Below are 18958 nucleotides of genomic sequence, written 5' to 3'. Positions count from 1 at the left end.
TGTTGTAAAGGATTTTTTAAAAAAAAGTTTCAGAGATAAGTTACACAGAGACTAAACTAAAATAGTCAATGCAAAGAGATGAACTGGACAGCACCTCCTGATCAATACAAGGCTGAAAACACTATTTTTGATGTGTAGCAGGAAAAGACATGTAGAAGTACTGTTTCAGCCGGCAAATATGCTGGGAGGATGATACCATGATTTTTTGCAAGAAAACAATTGGTGGCCTGTTGTGGCCCAGCAGGATCTGGTTGAGCTGCTGATGGACTCGGATAGCGAGGAACCATATGAGTCTGTCCTGGATGATGTGGAGGACCCTGGGCAGGGTTCAGACTCAGAGCAGGGACCAGAGGTTGGCCACCAGGAGGCACCTGAGGCAAGAGCAGTGGGGAGGATCAAAGGCAGTTTGTCCTCGATGCTAGATTGAGAAGGGCTGAGAAATGGAAGTAGTAACTCCATAGGCAGACTCACAGAAGATGATTAAGCACAGGTGGTTGTTGATTGTCCCCTTCCAAGAGAGATTATAGGTGAGGCATTGGGAGGGGACATTTGCAGGAAACAACCATTCGAATTAGTAGTTAAGAAAATCTATGTATTCTAGCTGTGTCTGTTCATTTGGACTATCTGCGTTACTTCGTTTGAACTGTTTGGTTTTCTGCAGAGCTACTCTATTGAATGTGAGTTGGCTGGGCCCTCAGCCAAAGGATTCATTATCTCAGTAATTGAATAGTGGCAAACAGCCAAACCTGCATTCTGGTTTATTCACAGGCTGGGGGTCAGAACAGTGGCCTATACTTACACTAGAAATATCAGTCCTTAGCATGACTATTGTTTTTTAGCTTTAGGAAATATACTTTTGTATATTGCAAAAAAAAACACACATTGGAAAAATATATTGGAATGGATTTTTTAAAAATGAAAATGACAAATATATCTGCAAACAATTAAAAGAAGACATCAAGGATGGTAGTGCAGAATGATAGCAATAAATATATGGGATAATTTGTGAATGAAAACCTGTATAAAGTAAAATGTTGGACTTTACTTAAGCATTTGGGTGGATAAGATGCTACTCCATCTGATGTCAGGACTATGCAAAGTTTTTGACCACTAGGAGTCAGGTGATTTAACAATTGTTTGAGCAAGACAAAAATTGCTGCAGCATTTATCCAAGTCAGACTTTCTTTGGGCCCAGAAGGCTAATAGCTTTACACAAATACATGGGAAAGATGCAATGTCAACATCTGACTGATCCCAACATGATTTCTAAAATTTCTAAGAAAATGATGTTTCAGTTATAATGGTTTTATATGGTGAAAATCCAGTTTTGACCAATATCAAGGTATACTGTAATACTACATATGGTACTTTGCAATTCAAAGTTCTGGTCAAGTACAGTTCAAGCAATGAAAATGAACAGAAAAAATGATTAAAGGAAATCTCAGTTTATGGATCATCCTAAAAACTGTTCTCCTAGTTCATCATAATTAGAACCACCATGTTGGCCTTGTTGCTTCCTATTTTTTTCATTGTTCATCTCATGGAATGCATATTAATTAGATTACTTAAACACGACTTTAGTATAAAATTTCCCTTGCAGAAATTGGACTCCCTTGCAAATCTGAATGTATGTATAGGTTCAAGCGAAGAATGGTATCTGCTATATATCTGATCCATATATAGTTGTGCAGCTATTTCTTTGAAACAAAATGAATAAAATTGCTTTTAATTTAATTTAAATGGAAATTGGCATGTATTTGAGATTTTTTTTTAAAAAAACCAATTGCAATCTTTTCTGCTGCTAAGGTTCAAAATACTTCTATATTGGAGTTTCAAAAGTAATTGATGCTACTCTTCCCAATGTTACCAGAATTAGCATTAGCTATGCAGAGCAGCCTTGCTTTCTGCCAGACAGACAGCAATGCTTCCCAAATATTGCACAGTGTTATTTTTACCCTTGTACTGACAAGGCAGAAGAGACCATTGCCACATCGCCTGGTTCCACATGGTTTCAGTACGGGCAAAGGCCATCAGCATGCGGACTTTGGTTTTTAGAAGTAAATGGTCTGATGATTGTTGGCATGGATTTGAGATTACATAATAAAGGCGGCAGAATCCTGATCCAGGAAATGCTAGCTCTTAGTGCAATTGGGAGGAAATTGGGAAACAACAATGACATGTGATGATTATGATTATGATTGTGATTATTGTTGTTGTGTGGTTAATCTTTGGTGAGATTCACAGCCTTTGGGGCTGGTTGGTAGCTCAACAGCTCGAGTCCTAACCAAGGACCTAGGAACTGTTAAGGTAACGTCGGAGGATGTAGGTTGTTCCAAGTAGGGTGGTTTTTTGTAGAGTCAGAATTTTCAAGTCAGGTAAATTTAGAATTTTCAAATAGTGAGGTAGCCCTTTAGGTATTGCTCCAAGGGCTCCAATTCCAATTGGGACAATACATGATTTCTTTTTCCACAGTCGCTCAACTTCAATTTGCAAGGCTTGGTATTTTGTGATTTTTTTTCTTGCTGTTTATCTTCAATTTGTGCATCACCAGGTATTGCAATGTCAATAAACCATACTGAGATTCACAGCCTTTGGGGCTGGTTGGTAGCTCTCTGAATCTAGTGGTGGTGAGAAATGTTTTAATGAGTGTAGTTTGAGGAATTTAAAGAAAGTTTTGAGTGAGAGGGAAATTATGCCATCCTCTTGATATTAGAAGCCACCACTGGATGAACAAAAGACTGGAAAAATAGTGGGAAACATTGTGAAAGGAAGGATATTAATTTCTTTCCCCCATCTCCCTGACCCCAATTGCTACATTCATTCTTCAAAAATTCCTGGATATCTGACACCTTTAAAAAGAACCCATGAATGGAGAATGGGGAAAAACATGGTTTCACTTAATTTTTCCCATTTTCTTCTAGGCTTCATATCTTTAGCTAAGAGGCAATGTGGATAAAGATGATGGTGCTCACTTGAAAACTTTATCAATATGTGGAGGTTGGTACACATGAGCCTACCCCATTCCCTGTGTGGGTTGACAATGAATCTAGAAGTGGCTAGAGAGAAAGTACTGGAGGAAGAGGAATCAAAACATACTGCAATTGAGTAGTTTTAAACAAACATAACCTTGGCATAGGACAGAACTGTAAATATCAAAAAATGTACTTTGACAGAATTCAATATTTAAGTATTTGTTCCCCAAATTAGAAAATTCCCTTTATTCATTTTGTGCTGAAGTATCAGTGAGTTTTTCCCTCTCATCCTCTTACAGGTAAATTTCAGCAGAGAAGCAGGCAAGAGAGTGGGTAGACCAAACTTCCTCAAGCTGATGCCATGAAGGTATCTTTTGATTTCAGTTTCTTCCCATCAACCAGTGGTCGGTTGTGGGTCCTGTTGCAACGGTACGGTACAAAGGGGCCCGGCATCCACCACATGAATATGTGCATCACATGCACATCACGAGCATGCATACTTACAATCTGTGACACTCTGCAACGCCTCTGCAATGCTCCAGCTGCTCAGCCAAAGCATTGCGCAGGCACTGTATGCTCCGTGTATCTGTGCGGAAGCCCCCAAAAGCTCATATACAGGTAAGGATGGTGGGTAGGCGGGTGGGCCCTCCAGAGCACCATACCAGAATGGTACTTGGTGCTCCTGGCAGGCACCGGTAAGCCCGTATTGGGGCATATCGGTCATAACTCACCACTGCCATCAACCATCTCTAACTATGAGTGATAGTGATTGTAGGTTTTATATCTGGAATGCACCAATTCAAGAAGATCCTATTAGATGCTGGCTGCTTTTCCATTTCCATTGTTCCCTTTGTAGTTCATAGCAGAAATGTAAGCAGAGGTTAATGAAGTTACTGTACAATCTATCTGTTGAAGTTCAGCAGAGTTCGATTCTCAAAATTTGTGAAACAACAAAGAAGGAAACTATTGGGCTCCTCTCAACAGATTTAGGAGGGGATCTTCAAGCATTAGGAAGAACAGTTCCTTTTTTGGTTTAAGCCCAGTACTATTTCTTGCATTAACACTTTGCTTTTCATTTTTGGAAGAGGGCATCAACATGTCATGCAATACAGCAAAAAAATATGCAGTCAAAAGATCTATGACAGCGATGGCGAACCTTTTTTGGCTCACGTGCCATAAGTGGGGGGAGTGCAGGGGGGTCGTGTGCAGGTATGCCACACCCATAATGCAATGTGCGACCCGCAGTGTGCATGCACACACTACAGGCACTTCCCCCATTTTTTACATGCTTTTTTTGCTCTCCTATAAATCCTGGGGAGGGCGAAAACAGCCTTCCCCACTCCCCAAAAGCCTTCCGGAGGCTTCAGGGATCTTCAGGAGGCCTCTGAAGCCTCTGGAGCAGTCAAAACAACCCTCCAAGCAAACCAGAAGTGTCTTACGGTTTACTCAGAGGGTCGTTTTAAGCTCTCCGAAGGCTTCAGGGACCTTCAGTGACCCTCCGAGCAAACCAGAAGTCCATTCCCGAACTTCTGATTTGGCCATAGGGCTGATTTTGTGTGCTCTGGAGGCTTCAGAGAACCTCATGAAGCCTCTGGACAGCCTCCAGGGGGCCTGGGGCGTGGGAGGCTCTTTTCGCCCTCTCCAGGCTCCTATAAAGCCTCTGGAGCCTGGGGAGGGCGAAAAATGGCTTTAAAAAAGGGTAAACTCAGCTGCCCTGACAAATGGCTCCGTGTGCCACCTGTGGCACGCGTGCCATAGGTTCGCCATCACTGATCTATGAGATACAAAAAAAGGAGATATCAGACTTTGTCCAACTCATATAATGCTCCTTTTATATCAGGATTCTATACTTTTAGGAGTTGTAGGACTCATAAGAAGCCCTCTATTATTCTTTCTGGCAAGGAAGAAGTGATAAGGTCATGTCAGTCCCTGAACTGACATGCCAAATGTGGAATTCATGGATGTGGAACTTTACCAGCACCACAAAACTAGAAGGTAGGAGAACGAAGAAAATGTAGCTTGCTATCACTATGTAAGACAGTGCTTGATTCTGCTACTTGTCTGAGCGGAGATCATATAAGCCTTGACACTGTTTTGATCAATGTGTGCTATCTACATCAAACAATCAATTATTTTAACTTTAGCTGGGTGTCAGTTAGCATTTACCATTTCTGAGCCCCATAGGGCAAATTCTATGAAAAAAGATCTGATCTAGAACAGTTAGAATCAGTTCAATTTTCTAATGTTAAAAATTCCAGATATACCTGCAAATTTTGGAGTGGGGTGAGGAAGAGACGTCTTTCCCTCTCCATTTTTCTTTTCTGCAAAATCTAGGATCATATCTTACAATTGTAAATGATGGAAGGTATTCCTCTCATTGACAGACAGAGCTAGTCAATGCTTACTGCTTATAGTTCAGTAGGCCTAAGTACATTACCTATCATGGAAACGTTGTACTGTTTAACTTTAAAGTCTTGTCTACATATTTTTTTTTAAAAAAACCTTATAGACTGAATCAGAGGGCCAGCCTTAGTGACTAAAGTGAGACTGTGAATTTTAGTTCCACTTTAGCACAAACCCAGCTGGGTGACTGGGCTAGTGTGTCTCTGTCTCTGTCTCTGTCTCTGTCTCTCTCTCTCTCTCTCTCTCTCCCTCCCTCCCTCCCTCCCCCTCCCTCCCTCCCTCTCCCCCTCTGCCTTAGAAAGTTAGCAATGACAAACCTTCTGCAAAACCTTCAAAGAAAATTGTAGGCAACTGTGCAGGGCATCTCTACGAATCAGCACTAACGTGAAGGTGCAACATAATAATAATAATAATGGACTTGAACATATAGTTCTGGAACATATAGTTTCTTTGCAGCTCTTGAACTCTATTTTGCATTATGAAAGAAACTGCAAATATATTTTCACACATTCTTTTCAGAGCTGTATTTCCTTTCTATTGTCCAACCTTGGATCATTTTTATATTTGAGCATTCTTTTTCATTAAAAGAAATGCTGTCTAAGCAGAAGATGCTTGGATTCAAATAGCTACGTGCAGCTGTCAAACTGAATATTAGTCAATAATTCCAAACAGGAAACAGTTCTGTTTGCTAAGTTAAAAAAAAAGGCACCATAGTGATGAGCTCAGAATGCTCCTCCTTTCTAGTCTGACTTAAGCAAGGCAGTAATAACCCTCATGAGTAGACTCATATTTCTACACCTTGGTCGTCTGACCTGCAATAGGCCAGACTGAGGTCAGCTGTCTGGGAAAGAGGATTATATTTTTTCAACACAGATAAGATACAACAGCAAAAATGATATTAGGAAGCTAAGAATGCACAGCAATGTTGCATGCTAGAAGTGCTAAGGGAACTACAATGGATAATGTGACAGTGCAAAAGAGTCGATCAGAATGTATATTGCAATTTTTGTCCTGAATTTTGCATTGGGGCTAGCTTACAAGCAAAAATACTTTTGGAACAGAAGCATCCAATACAAACTGATAATTCACCAATGATGAAATATGCACTGTGAGGTGGCAATGGCTTTTTCTTTGTGTTCTGACATCAGATGCAAGCACATTTTAAAGGAAATTTACTATACAAAGAACCGATTGCTATTACAGTTTTTTCAATATGTTTCAAGTCAACACCCTTTCACAAATCAAGGAAGTTGTTGTAGATATTCTATGATTAAGTTTCAGTTAAAGCCTGTAGACTTGTATGTATCCTTTTCTCAACTTTGGAACTTTCATTCAGTTTCTAAATATCATCAGAATTCTTCTGGTATTATAATAAAAGCAGTTAAAAGAGATAAAGAGAGACAGAACACATATTTTGGTTCATATTCTGGGTGGAAGAGTAGCAGGAGCCAGAAAACCTTCTTTAGTCTGCCCTGAATTTCAAATTTTGTAGGTATTTGAAGGCAAAAGGATGTTGCCAAGGGCCCTCTCAGCTTTTCATTATTCCACCATTAAACTTAACAAAAACAAACAAAACCCTTCTGTCCATCTGCCCGGTTCCCAATCAATTCAAGAACAGCAGAGCATGGAGATGGCTTGTGTATTCTTTTCAAGACCATCTTCACAGTAACTGTTTGAACTTCTTGGATATGAAATTGACAGCAGATTTGAAACTCTGCAAATAAAACAAAACAATCTGGGAACCATCAGTGATGAATCAAGTTGAAAGGATATTGGGAATCCCCGTGTAAATTAAATCAGAGCTCTGCTTTGGCATGGTCTTTCCAATTAGTCTTCAATTCATTTCCCATCATGCAGGAACACATTGTAATCAGCTTTTCCATTTTTGGACATCCCAGAATGATCAATCCATGTATTATTCCAAGAGGTCTACCTCCACTTTAGAAGCATTTGGTGCAAACTCTTTCAAGCTCATGATTCCCATTCCGGGAGACTATAGGGCTTTATTATTATAGACTGGATTTGGCATTTTAATCTACCCATCAAATCGAATCCTTGTCTTTACAAATTATATACATTTTCCCCGTCATCTTTCTTGCCTTTTTGGTCCCAAGGATTACTTGGTTCTGCTGTTACTAGGACAAGTAAGAACTGTGCTTCCCCTCCCCCTTATTCAAATAGAGCAGAGATATATTTTGGAATTGTTAGCAGAGTAGGCCTTTAAATGGTCTGCAATGTTACCAGCAATAGACCAGAAGAACAACAAACACTTGATTGGGGCCAGAACAAATTAAATTTACAAATTTAATAACATTTAATTTAAATCAAGTTTAATTTAATTAATTTCATATAATTTAAATTTAAACAAGGACCAGAGGGATTATATCCCAGAGTTCTGAAGGAACTGGCAGATGTGTTCTCGGAATCATTGAACCATATATTTCAAAGATCCTGGAGTACTGGAGAACTACCAGAGGCCAGGAAAAGAGCTGATGTGGTCCTAATCTTAAAAAAAAAGTGGAGGGCGGGAGGATCCAGGTAACTACACACCAATCAGCCTGACATCAATTTCTGGGAATATCCTGGAAAAGATAACCAAACAATAGATCTGTAAATACCTAGAAGTCAGCAAAGTTATAACCATCAACCAACATGGGTTTGTCAAAAACAGATGCCAAACAAATTTTATTTTATTCTTTGTCAAAGTGACTCAATTAGTGGACCAGCAAAATGCTGCAGACATAGTATACTTGGATTTCAATACGGAATTTGACAAAGTATATCACAATCTACTTAGTAAGTTGGAAAAATGTATGATAGACGGCATCACCATTAGATGGATTCATAATTGGATAACAAACCACACTTAATGTATAATCCTTAATCCCTCCATCTATATGGAGGGAAGTAAGCAGTGGGATTCCTCAAGCTTTTGTTTTAGGCCCAGTACACAAACAATTTAGATGAGGGTATAGAAAAAGAACATCAAATTTGCAGATGACACCAAGCTGGCAGGAATAGCCACCACCCCAGAAGATAGGCTCAAGATTCAGATGGATCTTGACAGATTTGACTAGTGGATCCTACCTAAAAAATGAGATTCAATGGTGAGAAAAGTAAGGTTTTACACTTAGATAAGAAAAACTAAATTCACAGGTATAAAATAGGTGGAACCTGTCTCAATAGCAGTAACTGCAAGATGTTCTTGGAGTCCTAATGGATAATCATCACACAGAGCCAGCAGTGTGCAGCCACCACCAAAAAAGCCAATGGCCAATGAATCCTAGGATTCATTAACAGAGGAATAGAACAGTGGTGCGTTGCACTTACCATCACTACCGGTTCGCTGATCATGCGCACATGTGTTCCATTCATACCTGCATGTGTGTACAATCCACTGCCCCTGTGACAACCAGCTGATTGTTGGGGCCCGTGCAGGCGCGTGCACAATTTGCCTGTTTGCCATAAAAACAGGTTTAGAGCATGAGTGGGTGGGTGGGCCGGTGGGTGGGCAGGCCAAAAGATCCACCATACAGGTTCACTCTCAGCTGCAGTGGGCCACTACCGGTTTGGCCGAACCAGGCCAAACAGGCAGCAACCCACATCTGGAATAGAATCAAGATCATGTTAACTGTTAGTACCATTTTATAATACCTTGGTAAGACCCCACTTGGATACTGCATCCGATTTTTGCTGCCACAATTTAAAAAAGATGTTAAGACTCTGGAAAAAGTGCAGAGAAGAGCAACAAAACCGATTAGGAGGCTGAAGACTAAAACAGAAGAATGGTTGCAGAAGTTGGGTATTTCTAGTCTAGTGAAAAGAGAGACTAGGGGCTGATAGCAGTCTTCTAATATTTGAGGGGCTGTCACAAAGAAGAGAAGGCTCAACCTATTTTGCTAAGCATCAGAAGACAAAACAAGAGGCAATGGGTAGAAACTAATCAAGGAAAGAAGTCAACTAGAACAGCTTGCTTTCGGAAGTTGTGGTGTTGTAACACTGGAGGTTTTAAAGAAGAGATTGGACACTCATTTCTCTGAAGCAGGGTCTCCTGCTTGATCAGAGCGTTGGATTAGAATACCTCCAAAGTCCCTTCCAATGGCGTTATTCTGTTATATTTTGTTATAAATAAAAATAATTAACTTTGTACAGTTAATATTATAGGTATTCATTCAATTAATAATCCTTCTAGTACATTAAAAATGGCAATTTAAGGCTTTTGTCTGTTGCATGTAGCCCTGAACCTCAGTGCTATTAAGGTGGATTGTAGTATTACAATTCTCACCAGTTCTTATTTGCTAGCTGGACACTATAACACTTTAGCTCAAGTGGGCTCAAGGTAATGATAGACAATGATAGATAATGAGATGGTAGACTGAATGAGAGATGTTCAGTGATCAATCACAGGTATATTACCTGTATATTGCATGAGTCAAAAAGAGGGCTGTGAAAATAATTACAGACCCCTCACATCCTGGACATAAAGTGTTTCAACTTCTACCCTCAAAACGATGCTATAGGGCACTGCACACCAGAACAAACAGACTCAAGGATATTTTTTTCCTGAATGCCATCACTCTGCTAAACAACTAATTCCCACAACTCTGTCATATTACCTAAGACTGTATTACTATTATTCTTCTCTTCTTTCCTAGTACATATCTCTTCCCACATATAACTATAACCATATCTTTAAACAATTTATATTGTTTTATTTGTTTCCTAGTATAATTTGATTCCTTATGACATTGTATCTTGATTCTTGATGAATGTATTCTATTTTATTTTTCTTTATGTACACTGAGAGCATATGCACCAAAGACAAATTCTTTGAGTGTCCAATCACACTTGGCCACAAAGAATTCTATTCTATTCTAAATAATCTGTTTAGTTGCTTTTTCCTTCCTATAATTCTGTATCCTGTATGGCAATTTAGAAGGAAGAAAGGAAAATTTATTTGCTACTGGTATTTGACTATACTATTTGGATTTATTTCTTTATGGAATTATTTTTTAGCGTAATGCTTTTTTTAGATGTCCTCATTATTTTGTTTTTTGCTAGTTTTGTTAATCTTCTTTCGGCATGCTGAGAGCTGTTGCCTGCAAGGTGATTTGTTGAGTCAAGATTCCACAGAGAAAAAGTTGGCATCAAAGCATGAGTAATTGGAGTGTGAGCAAGCAGTACAAAAGCAGGCACACCCAGGATCTCTACCCATTTATCAAGCATTCTTGACACACCCAAGAATGGAGAAAATCCCCAGATAATCCTTCAGATTTTATACGCCTAAGGACACAAACTGATTTTGTGATTTCCCTCCAAGCAACTAAGGTATATATCTTCATTTTAAGAATTGCAATATTAATAAAGGTGTAGCTGGTTCATCTGTACTAACCATTGTTTCTTTAACCAAGGATTCATGCAACATAATAAATAAAAAATCAAACAAATCATATTAGGACTCTTAGCATGTAGTGTGAATCCAATTGTTATAGCAATAGCACTTAGACATATATACTGCTTCACAGTGCTTTACAGTCCTCTCTGAGAGGTTTTATAGAGTCAGCATATTGCCCCAAATTATCTGGGTCCTCATTATATTTATCACTATAGCTAGTTATAGTTATAATTCTATAGTCAGCAGCATAGTAGGAGATACAAGGCAAGCAAAAAGGTGCTCATAGCATTGCCATCTATGCCTCACTCCTGGGAATCCAAACTACATTTCTATTCCTTTGGACTCACCATTTCGAAACTAGTGTCCATTGCTGATGCTGTTTGAAATAGACATTAGCTGATTAGTTCTGCAACTCGATGCTGTTAAAAAATAGTGGACTTCTACTTTGATTGCTGTTTAGACCAGTTCCCATAAAGGTCCATAGTGGTTAATGAATGTGGAAGTTAGTTCAAGTTCAGTTGGAAGACATCAATTTGATTAAAGCTTCATTTCTGTAAATAGTGTGCTCATCTCTTCAGTAGTTTCTCTTATCAGTAGTGATATCTGTGAAAGCCATAGATATGCAAACTTCAGTATGGGAGGTATTGTTTATGTCTATACTTATAGCTATTGGTGTATCTATAGCTATACCTAGTTCCTATCCTAAAGGATGTATGAGATTAAGCTATATAATATGCATGGAGTAGCAGTGTAATTGCTGCATTTTATTTTATTTGATCATATCTTTTGTTTGAAAACTGGTCATATGAATGAGAATTCTACTAATATATAAATGTATTGTATATATACTGTATTTTTTTTATTCCTGGATATCTGAAAGGTGCCCAGGTTATGAATTGTTTTCCTTGTGTATATCCCTCTATGAAAAGATCACATTCTGTTTTTCCATTTCTTTCTGTTTCCTTTGCTTACCTATTTCACTCAGTGAAAATATTTCTTTTGACTATTGGCTTTATCTGCTATATGCAATGAAACAATATCAAAACTGCTCTCCCAGTGTTTGCAAAGTGATTGAAATGGGTTTTCTTGAATGTATAATCACAATGATCTCTTCTTTCACATTACAGTGAGCTAACACAAGTTCATTGTCTAGGCTCTATAATGAATTTTACAGTACTTGGGTGTGTCTGTCTGAAAAGGTTCTTGAATCACTCCTTATATCATTATTACTACACCCACAGGAATTTACATCACCAGGTAAGATGTGTTTAAAACGGAGAGTAAAAGTCTACAGTTAAAGAAGACAGGCAACGGATTCCAGTTAACCCATTCACAAAAGAGAAGGAAAAAGACAGTATAAAGCAGGTATGTTTTATATAGCACAATGTTGGTAACTGTAAATAACCCCTTCTAGCAAGCTTTGGGAGTAAAGTATTTCTGAATCTTAGCTGGGAGTTTATTGATGAACATCTAAAAGGCTACTGATTGGTGGTTATAAGGATTTGGCAACAACATTCATTGGTTTCATTGGTTTGGAATCTTTCATCTTAAAAGACTTTCAGCTTTTGAGAAAGATAAAGGAGATGCCATTACCCAGAGTGAAACAGATATTTTTTTAAAAGAACTAAAAAGTAGGAATTAAAGCACATGATCTGGTTAAAGTTTTAAAAAGCTTCCTGGTCGCTTTAGAAAGTTAATTTTCAATGTGTTCTGCTTGATCTTGTTCTTATACCAGGTGTTTCAAAGGTAGAAAAAATCTCTCTGAGTAATCAGATTTTTCAAAGTCAGAAGTTTAGTACTGTTTGCTCTTGGAAAGAATAGATTAAATCTTGATTACTGCTTAGTGCTTTCCAGTTGATTAATGCTTTGAAAATGATGAATACTCTGAAGAAAGCGCTATGTTTGTAAGAATCCCACCCCATTTGAAATAAATGGGCAAAAGTTTAATAGAGAAAAAATGGTAAGAGATAGAGGACACACATGAAAATAATGTTCTAGAATTGTTTTTTTCTCTTTGACTAGGAAGACTGAAAGGCTATTTCTTATTTTTATTTTTTATGCCTTTGTGTCAGTGTTGATTCCTGGCAACTGCATGGACTAGACTGTGTGTATTTATGGACTGGTTTTGTATGAGATGTATATAAAAATATCATCTAAGATAGCATGTGATTTTTCACTGGACCATGGATTAGTCAACCATAAGTTTACGTAAAAATGCAATGGATTAAAGACATTTATGCCTAGCTATATTCTTATCATTCTCTTGACATCTGTGCTGTTAGTAAAAAAAAAAAAAACAATTCCAGAATTGATCAGAGTTTTCAGAGTCAATGTTAAGCCAATGATATTTAAGTGTATTACTTTTGATGAAAATTCATGGCGAACCATGCCTCAGTATAGCCATGTTTCATCTTCTATATGAACAAGAGAGAGCATATTGCATCTCCACTGCTTATCTTTCCCATTAAATATATATATATATATATATATGTATGTATGTATGTATGTATGTATGTATGTATGTATGTATGTATGTATGTATGTATATATCTTCCCTTTTATTTCTTACCGGGCTCCCAGATTGTTGTTCTGCTTATGCTATTGGATTCCTCACCAATGATCAGCTACCTGTTTATTAATGAATGAATGAATCATATTACTGTATATAGGATCTGGGGAGCAGGGTTGAAAGTGGTGATCATGGTTTTATTGTGTATGCTTGATTTTTTCCCTGTTTAGATTTGGTAGTTTATCTCTATTGCTCTGGTTGCTAAGTGCTCAACATGCAAGTCACCTGATCCCAGAGTATGGGGGTGGGGAAACATGACTGCCAGAATTTTGAATCCAGGTGGTACATCCCCTTTCTTGGATCTGTTGTAACTTTGGACAGTCACAAGTTAAGATCTACCTATAATCACTTTCATCAATACTTTCTCTTCTTAGGACAGTTTGTAATTATATACAACAACATTACAAGCAATACTAAAGAAGGGCTGATAATTTGCCATATCCATGTTATCACTTTTTTCATTGAATATGTTTTATGTCCATTTAAGGTAACTTTTGAATGTTGTGAATACCATCATGATGTGGATATTCCTTCTTCTAGGTAAGTGTTTTCTATGCATGCAAGTGAAAAATATTAGATGGATGATAAGGAAGATCCAGGCAATAGTTAATATCTCCTATTAATACTGGTTGACCTCAAGAGACCTGCTTTGGATCTGTTTATACTGAATAATTAGTCTATATTCAACTTTTCTTTTGTGGAGAGCATAATGGGGTAATGCAGAGAACACCGGAACACACAGATTATTTCAAGGTGTGATGGAATGTGCATCTGGAGAAGGAATGTGTGTGTGTGCGTGTGTGTGCATGTTTGTGTTTGTGCATGTGTGTGTCCTGACCATGAGCACCATGGTTTCCCAGGGAAGAAATAGTACATTCCAAAGAGAAGCTTAAATTAAGAGACTTTACAGTCCTGAGATGAATGGAGGGAAGAGAAGAAGAGATTCAGGATAGCCACACACATCCCAGAATCTCTCAGGGTATATGTAGTAGGTTAGAAGGGAAGTTTAGTTTGGCAAGATTTGTCCATTAGGTACAAGCATATCAATTCAGTTGGATTTCATTGTGTTGTTTTTGGGCAGGGGCCTGACACAAGCTTTGTAGAGTGCACATGTTAAATAAAATAACTGGCTAACAACAACTGGAAAAATAAAAATATATTATTATTAAAATAATAATAAAAAGCTTTCAAGCTACGAAGAACAATCCGATCACGGGGCCCTCCTTCCCTCCTGGTGCAGCACCTGAGGGAAAATTCAGGTCTTCAGGGCCTTCCAGACTGTAAGGAGTGTAGGGGTCCTCCCCATACCGGGAAGAAGCTGTTTTAGATGGTTGATCCAGCTACATAAATGATTGGCTTCCTAGCTCCCACTAGATGACAATATTTAAGAGTGAGGACATGGAGTGAACCACCTTATCCAATATAGTGGGACCAGTATATTTCTTAAGGGGAGTTGTGGCATGCAGACAGGATAACCTGTCTGCATGCCATATGTTTTTAGCAAATATGTCACAATAAAGAACATTTTTAAATAATAGTTCTAGTTCACAGATTCAAATGATTTCTTTTATGTTTTCTAGGTCTGTGTGTCTTTTGCACTATTTTCTGAAAAGGGCATTTGAGAATTAATGAGATAACATTGCATGTTGTTGGTGTCTGTAATAGGAGAAAATTAAGTCATTTGTTGGATGGGTGAATAATATTTAGCAGATCTTTACTGCTTTTACAACTATTGGATTGTTTAGCATATATGGTTTCTCTAATCTTTATGACAGTGCTATAAGGTAAAGCCATAGAATTAGCTACACATTACAACTTAGCAAGTTGAGGCTAACAGTAGGAAGCTCCACGGGGTTCTTACTTCTAGGCTGATATACACAGAGAATTATGGTCTCAATGACTTTCTTATGGCTATTTAATAGCTAGTTTATGGTAGAAGTGAAATTCAAAGCAGAAGTTCCTTAATTCTGTAATCAGTCACTTAACTTGAAAGCTATTATGTTATTTTGCATTGCTTTTTTTAAGCTACTCAATATAGAAGCTTCACTTGTCACAAAAAAGGGCAGTGCTTCACTCCTCTTTTCTCTTAATGATTGCTTTGTTAAAGTCAATTTCTGAATTTCTTTCTAGCTTCTTCACACCTCCTGGTTGCACAAAGAACCTGTCTGCATGGGGCCTGCTATCCACCTGTGCAGGATCTTCTTATAGGAAGAATCCATTATTTGAAGGCATCCTCCACCTGTGGACTTACCCAACCTGAAACTTCCTGTACTCCATATGGAAAAGTATGTATGATCCAAATGTTATTATTCATTCAGGAATGACTTTCATAACTTAGTGGCATTGGTTTTGTGGGACTAGGTGCTTGACTATGTTTGATTCCTGATAATTGCACAAATAGAATAGAATAGAATAGAATTCTTTATTGGCCAAGTGTGATTGGATACACAAGGAATTTGTCTCTGGTGCATATGCTGTCAGTGTACATAAAAGAAAAGATAAATTTGTCACAAATCATAAGGTACAACACTTAATGATAGTCATAGGGTATAAATCAGAGGTGGGTTGCAAATCCCGGCGCTACTGGTTTGCTCATGCTCATGTGCTCGCATGCGTGCTACTTCTGCACATGTGCAGAAGCTTCTGTGCATGTACATAAGCATCCAGGCAGGTGGGCGGAGCTTCCCACCGAACCGGGCTGAACCGGGAGCAACCCACATCTGGTACAAATAAGCAATCAAATCATACTAGTAAACAATCAATATAAATCGTAAGTATACAAGCAACAAAGTTACAGTCATAAGTGGGAGGAGATGGTGATAGGAATGATGAGAAGATTAATAGTAATAGTAATGCAGACTTAGTAAATAGTCATCTATTTGAATTTAAAGCCAGAATTTTAAAGTATAATTATTATGTTCACTAATGAAATAAATTTGGGAGCCTATCTAACTTTAGTGAAATTTAATTCTATATTTTGGGTGTCCTAACAGAGGTTATTTTGTCTGCCCTTAACACAGCCTGCATAAAAGTGACTTCTTTGGATAAGCAGTGATGTTTTACATGTTTTCTTTTAAATCAACTCCCACAAGCTACAGTAACTAGAGAACAAATGAATTTCATGTCAACTATTTTCATAACTTTTTCATCTTGCACTTGTTGATTGAAATCTAATTTCTTTTTTTTATTAATTTTTATTTTCATAGTTTCCCAAAAATCAAGAGTGTCTTGTAGCATGTTTTTAGACTAAGAAATAAGTTAAAACTTGTTTTTAAATAATTTTTGCTATTCTGAAAAGATGCTACCAGACTCTTCTTGATTTTTGACCACCATAAATGAACGTGGCCCTTCCACGAGGATGGCACATGTTTTAAGAAACAGAAGGTGGTCAAGCTATTCTTCCTCCCCTGCTATCTCATTTTAAAATTCCAGGTTAAGGCATTTCCCTTTAGCAAATTTCAGACTATATCTTTTCACGTCAACATTCTGAATAAATGCTAGTGCAGCAGAAGCTTGTTGGGACTGTCACTGGCAGGTCACTCTACCCTGTGTAGGAGTAAAACTCTAATATCCAGAACAACTTTCATAAGCACATAATGTTTCATACAACGTGAAAGAAAGAAGCAGAAGCAGGCACTTCTGAACACAGAGAAGAATGCTTTAGAACAGTGATAGAACTAGCAGTACTCTACCACCCACTGAAATATTGCTTCTCTCTGCATTGGTTCTGTTGGCTGTAGTTGAAAAGAAGATTAAAGCAGGCTAAGATTTGGATAGAAGGACCCCAGGAAGCGAGACTGAAAATACTGCAAAGAAGTCCCCTATTTTTGCCATATCCACTTGGAACTTGAGCTTGACCTACGGGAGGCTTTTATATTTTTAACGAATACTACTCTCAAGATAAGGGACATGGTGGCTCAGTGGCTAAGATGCTGAGCTTGTCGATCAGAAAGGTAGGCAGTTCAGCAGTTTGAATCCCTAGCGCCGCATAATGGTGTGAGTTCCCATTACTAGTCCCAGCTTCTGCCAACCTAGCAGTTTGAAAGCACATAAGAAATGCAAGTAGAAAAATAGGAACCACCTTTGGTGGGAAGGTAACAGCGTTTCATGCACCTTTGGCATTTAGTAATGCCAGTCTCATGACCACGGAGAACGTCTTTGGACAATGCTGGCTCTTCGGCTTTGAAATGGAAATGAACACCACCTCCTAGAGTCAGAAATGACTAGCACATATGTGTGAGATGAACCTTTACCTTTACTCTCAAGACTTACATTTTTTTCTGCAAGAAATTTATTTTCTACTTTAAAATATTATTATCTTTCAGCAGGGAAAAAAATGAAACTGTTGAATCTTTTTATGTGAAGTATATTTAAAACACAGGAGCTGTGTTATAAAAAAAAAACAAATAAAAATATCCCCTCCCCTCCAATTTTATAAATCTCTGTACAGCAGTTTAAAAGTGACCCCCCTAAATGAATCCAAACTTTGGGTGTGTTTAAGTTTAAGAGCAATTAGTAGCCATTCATTTTCCAATAAATAGATGTTAAGTGGGTTGCACATATAGAGGAGGAATGGAACCAAGGAACATACTTTGAGATTGTATAAATTCCTCTACTATGCACAGAACAATAAATGAAAATCTGTGTTTTCAGAAGTATTTGTGAGCCAAGATTACCTGTAGAATCTGTTCTAATATATACATTTTTATTATCATTGGATCACAGGAAAATGGGAAATTAAACAAAGATCTTTCGATTAACCTTCCCATTTCTAATTAAATAGTAGGGTAAGGAAAGCAATTCTTCTGGGAAAACTGAGAGCAATAACTTCAGTCCAGTGAAAAATCTACTTATTCAAGGGCCATTTCTTTCTTTTACACTGTTCCCTGTTTACCAAATATTCATAACACTGATTTCATTAAATGGGAACAGGTTCTAATTCAATCACTATATAAATTAGTTAGCTGCAGGACAGACACTGTGGCTGTTTCTAGGTCCTGAACTCATGAGATCTAAGCTGGAAACCAATAAAAAGTGGAAGGCAGGGTCACATGTTTCAAGCAAGATTTAATTCAATTGAGAGCTATGTGGCCATTTCTAGGTGTCTCTATGAATAGGAAGTCTTTTATGAAGCAGAACCCATATGACTTTCAATGAGCAAAATTAAAGGAAATGGTTGGTATGGTGCTTAAAATTGTCCTTGAGAAAGGCATATATGTCAGTGCTGCATCCATGTTAATTGTATCAACATACAACTCCTTTACAAATATGCCAAACTGGATTCTCTGATTGTCCATAAAGTATTTCAGAAAGTTGGACAAGTAACCCTTCCCTTCATCTTTAATTGTCTTGACTAACAATAAGTAGGTTAAAGGGAACTTAATTTCTGCTACGGTTTCTGTAGTTCATCATTATCATGGTATTTACTGTTAAGAGTGACTCATATTTCATGGTATAAGTACTACTGAATAATGTTGTGGCCCACCAACAGCCAGCAGAACTGGCAGCAGATTCTGACAGTGAAGAGGTTGGGGAGGAACATGGGCCAGTCCTGGAGTCTGGGGAAGGCTTGAACGAGGGCTCTGCGTCGGAGGCAGAGAGGGGACCAAGCCCTCTCTG

General features: G+C 38.0%; 1 protein-coding gene across 1 annotated transcript in view; it reads left to right on the top strand.

Moving 5' to 3' along the window:
* The first annotated feature begins 2858 nt into the window (after positions 1-2858).
* Positions 2859-18958, top strand: part of LAMB3 (laminin subunit beta 3) — a 66295-nt gene continuing 50195 nt past the window's right edge. Inside the window, exons 1-6 of the mRNA XM_032218954.1 lie at positions 2859-2997; positions 3272-3339; positions 10437-10703; positions 12012-12135; positions 13827-13879; positions 15470-15624. Of these exons, the coding sequence (XP_032074845.1) occupies positions 13855-13879; positions 15470-15624 (180 nt within the window). The 5' untranslated portion in view covers positions 2859-2997; positions 3272-3339; positions 10437-10703; positions 12012-12135; positions 13827-13854. The remainder of the gene's footprint in view (positions 2998-3271; positions 3340-10436; positions 10704-12011; positions 12136-13826; positions 13880-15469; positions 15625-18958) is intronic.

This window comes from Thamnophis elegans, chromosome 5 (assembly GCF_009769535.1).
Source record: "Thamnophis elegans isolate rThaEle1 chromosome 5, rThaEle1.pri, whole genome shotgun sequence".
In the NCBI taxonomy this organism is placed as follows: Eukaryota; Metazoa; Chordata; class Lepidosauria; order Squamata; family Colubridae; genus Thamnophis; species Thamnophis elegans.
Note: the sequence above shows the minus strand (reverse complement) of the source record. Positions and strands in the feature narration are given on the sequence as shown.